Source organism: Phalaenopsis equestris, unplaced genomic scaffold (genome assembly GCF_001263595.1).
Source record: "Phalaenopsis equestris unplaced genomic scaffold, ASM126359v1 Scaffold000160, whole genome shotgun sequence".
Classification (NCBI taxonomy): Eukaryota; Viridiplantae; Streptophyta; class Magnoliopsida; order Asparagales; family Orchidaceae; genus Phalaenopsis; species Phalaenopsis equestris.
In genome coordinates this window covers 573,461-576,471 of record NW_018164602.1, presented here as the reverse complement: position 1 = coordinate 576,471, position 3,011 = coordinate 573,461, and the positions used below count along the sequence as shown (strand labels likewise).

General features: G+C 38.3%; 1 protein-coding gene across 1 annotated transcript in view; it reads left to right on the top strand.

Annotated features, from left to right (window-relative positions):
* The window catches only part of LOC110021988 (protein TSS), a gene marked incomplete in the record, with an annotated part of 50,252 nt that overhangs the window by 1,823 nt on the left and 45,418 nt on the right, over positions 1 to 3,011 (top strand). The window contains 5 exon segments of the mRNA XM_020720739.1: positions 924 to 996; positions 1,178 to 1,495; positions 1,597 to 1,667; positions 1,757 to 1,888; positions 2,071 to 2,112. Coding sequence (XP_020576398.1) covers positions 924 to 996; positions 1,178 to 1,495; positions 1,597 to 1,667; positions 1,757 to 1,888; positions 2,071 to 2,112 — 636 coding nt within the window.

Here is a 3,011-nt window from a genome sequence, read left to right as displayed (position 1 = left end):
TAAATTATCATATTATAATGTATATATTATATATATATATATATATATATACTAAGATTTGAATATAAGCAACACCACATATAAAATTACATTCTTTGAATAAGAGGAGACGAGCTGTGATCTGAAATGATGACAATTTCGTCGTTCTTATAGAAGAACTTCGTTCTCACAAAAGAGTTTTGAGATTTCTCCAAATAAAATTTTTTATAAATGCCAGTCGAACGAACGATACTTCAGTGTGTCCGCAAACTAAACTTAAAAGTAATATTTTTTAATTTTTATGAAATTATTTTTTTGCAAAACCCATTCCCGCAAAATAGAGGAAAATGTGATGAAGAGAAATAATTTAGTATATGTGCGCGTGCGTGCGTGCGTGTGCCTCAAGTCTTGGCCTGTTGGTGGCGAGATCACTGCAAGTCTTCTCAGGTCAATGGTTCGATCCCATCGTGGCGTAGAGACTCTGGAATTTTAGGCACATGGTGCGAGATCTTATCATGGGCCAAAAAGAGTATGACAAATTGATATTTGGGTCTCTGTCAAATATCGATTTTATTTATAATATTGTTTAAATTTATTCTTAACAAATATATATATATATATATATATATATTATTTGGGGAGGCGGTGTGGTGCCGATGCGGCACCGTACCGCAGTTTCGTTTGTTTTGGTAAACTGTATTTTGACAGTTTTTCCAAAAAGTTGCCGTTGAAATTTATGTTTTCTCACCGTTTCCGGCTAGGTGTGATGACAGTTTTCTAGATGCTCTCTGACTTTTCAAAAGAAAAAAACTTGAAATTGTCACTGCATCTTTTTGAACCTCAGATTATATTTCAGCTGCTTTTTACTAAGTTAAACTGCAGCCGCCCCAAACAGGACCTTAGAAATTGATTAATGATGAGAGCATCATGTTCGTTCATGTCAGGTTCGAGGGCCAGGATTGAAGGATTCGGTTGACGTGGCTGGGCTTAAACCCTGCGTTCTCACCATCGTCGAAGGTACCCGGCTATGAATTTTTTATCATTTATCATTTTTTTATATTTACGTATTTGTGTACGGCACGCATCGGTAATTCTCTAAAAAGAATGGGCCCAGAAAATAAAACCTTCCTTCGATTTCTTCCTTCTCTTTTGGGTCTGGGTCACAATTGATTGAGATGGTTGCTTTAATGTGGAGAAGAGGACTACGACGAAGAAGGAGCCATCGCCCACGTGAGGCGTCTACTGGACATTGTTGCTTGCGTCTCCTTCTTCGGCGCCGCACCTGCTCAGAAGGATGCTTCGCCGCCGGCGATCGGCATTGCGGCGTCCAAAGAAGGGAAGAGGGAAGGCTCCGGCGGCGGTGACGGAGGAGGTGGTGAAAGCAAGGGGAGTAAGCAGAATCCGTCAAGGAAGGACGCGTCGGCGGAGGTGGAGGCGGAGATAAGCGGTGCTGCCCCGCGGCTCGGTGCCTTCTACGAGTTCTTCTCCCTCGCGCATCTAGTACCGCCTCTTCAATGTAAGGGGCATTTTTTCCTTTCGATTCTCTCTCGATTTTTACTCCGTTGTTGAACAGAGTCGGTGTTCGGTTCTTGATTGATTGGTTTAATTCCATTGCAGTTATGAGGAGGACGACGAGAATACGGCAGGATGATCAACAGATTGAGAAGGATCATCTGTTTTTCCTCGAAGTGAGGTTTTTATTTTGTTATATATTTTGTCTTCTTTTGAAATTGGGTTTCAGTTTGACTTAATTTGTGCAAAATGCCATCGATTGAAGATTAAGCTTTGCAATGGGAAGCTGGTTTTGGTGGAAGCATGCGCGAGGGGGTTTTACAGCGTTGGGAAGCTGCGAATTCTCTTCCATGACCTTGTCGATCTTCTAAGACAGATCAGTAGGCCTTTTGACAAGGTGACTGATCTATTTCTCTGTAATCCTTATGATTCTTCCTTTCAGATAACTTTTCTGTTGACATTTATTAAGCTATGGGTGCTTGGGATTCACTTATGGCCGCATTCCCCTTATAAATACACTCGAACATCGCCACAGTCGATTGTAGCACGCCAATTTATTAGATTTCTTTATGCTTCCAGGCTTATGAAGATCTGATGAGCGCATTGTTGGAGAGAAATAAGGTTAGATTGTTTAAGGTTAGATTCTTGCGTTGTTATGTCATTGCTCGTGTGTTTTTTTTTTTCCTTTATTTTCTTTATGTCAATTGCTCATGTTATTATAGGATTTTTTTTTATATATAAATTTATTTATTACTTGCATTATAGAGCAACATATTGGATGCTTACAGTATAATTGAACTCCATGAAAGTTTTTGACATAAACTTTATTGCTTATTTTAATACTTAGAGAAACTTTATTGCTTAATTTAAATCTTAAATGTTATAACTATTAAGATAACCATCCGGCCCTTTTTAACCCATTAAAAATGGTTTAATAATCATAGACATTAGGCATGGTTGTAGAAGATGTTACATTTTTTTTATCATTATTAACATGTGTGAAGTCAAATTGTTGGAGTAAAGTTCAAGCTCAGCCTCTTTAGTTTTCTTATGATATTACATGCACATTAAAGTACATGAAGAAGAGAGCAGGATACAATATTTTTATTTTTATGTGCAAAAATATTAAAATCCTTTGGCCTCTCTGTAACGCCCAATTTCAGTTACCCTATAAAATGTCGTATGGGAGAGGCAGAAACTTACCAGGAGTGTTAATTGGCGAGTGCAAGAGACGACAAACGCAAACTAGGGTTTCCCTGTAGTCGAAGGAAGTGTCGACAGACGTCGTCTTTGTTGACAGCAAAGGAAGGACGTCTTTGTCGAGCAACCAAGGAAGAGAATAACAACATCTACGACTTTGATAATGAGCAGAGCAGTTGACGTTGGGCCACGATCGAAGGAGCCGACGTTGCAGCGGCTCTTTAGGAGCTCTCTCATATATATATATATATATATATACATGTATATACATATATAGATATATATATATATACATGTATATATATACATATATATATATA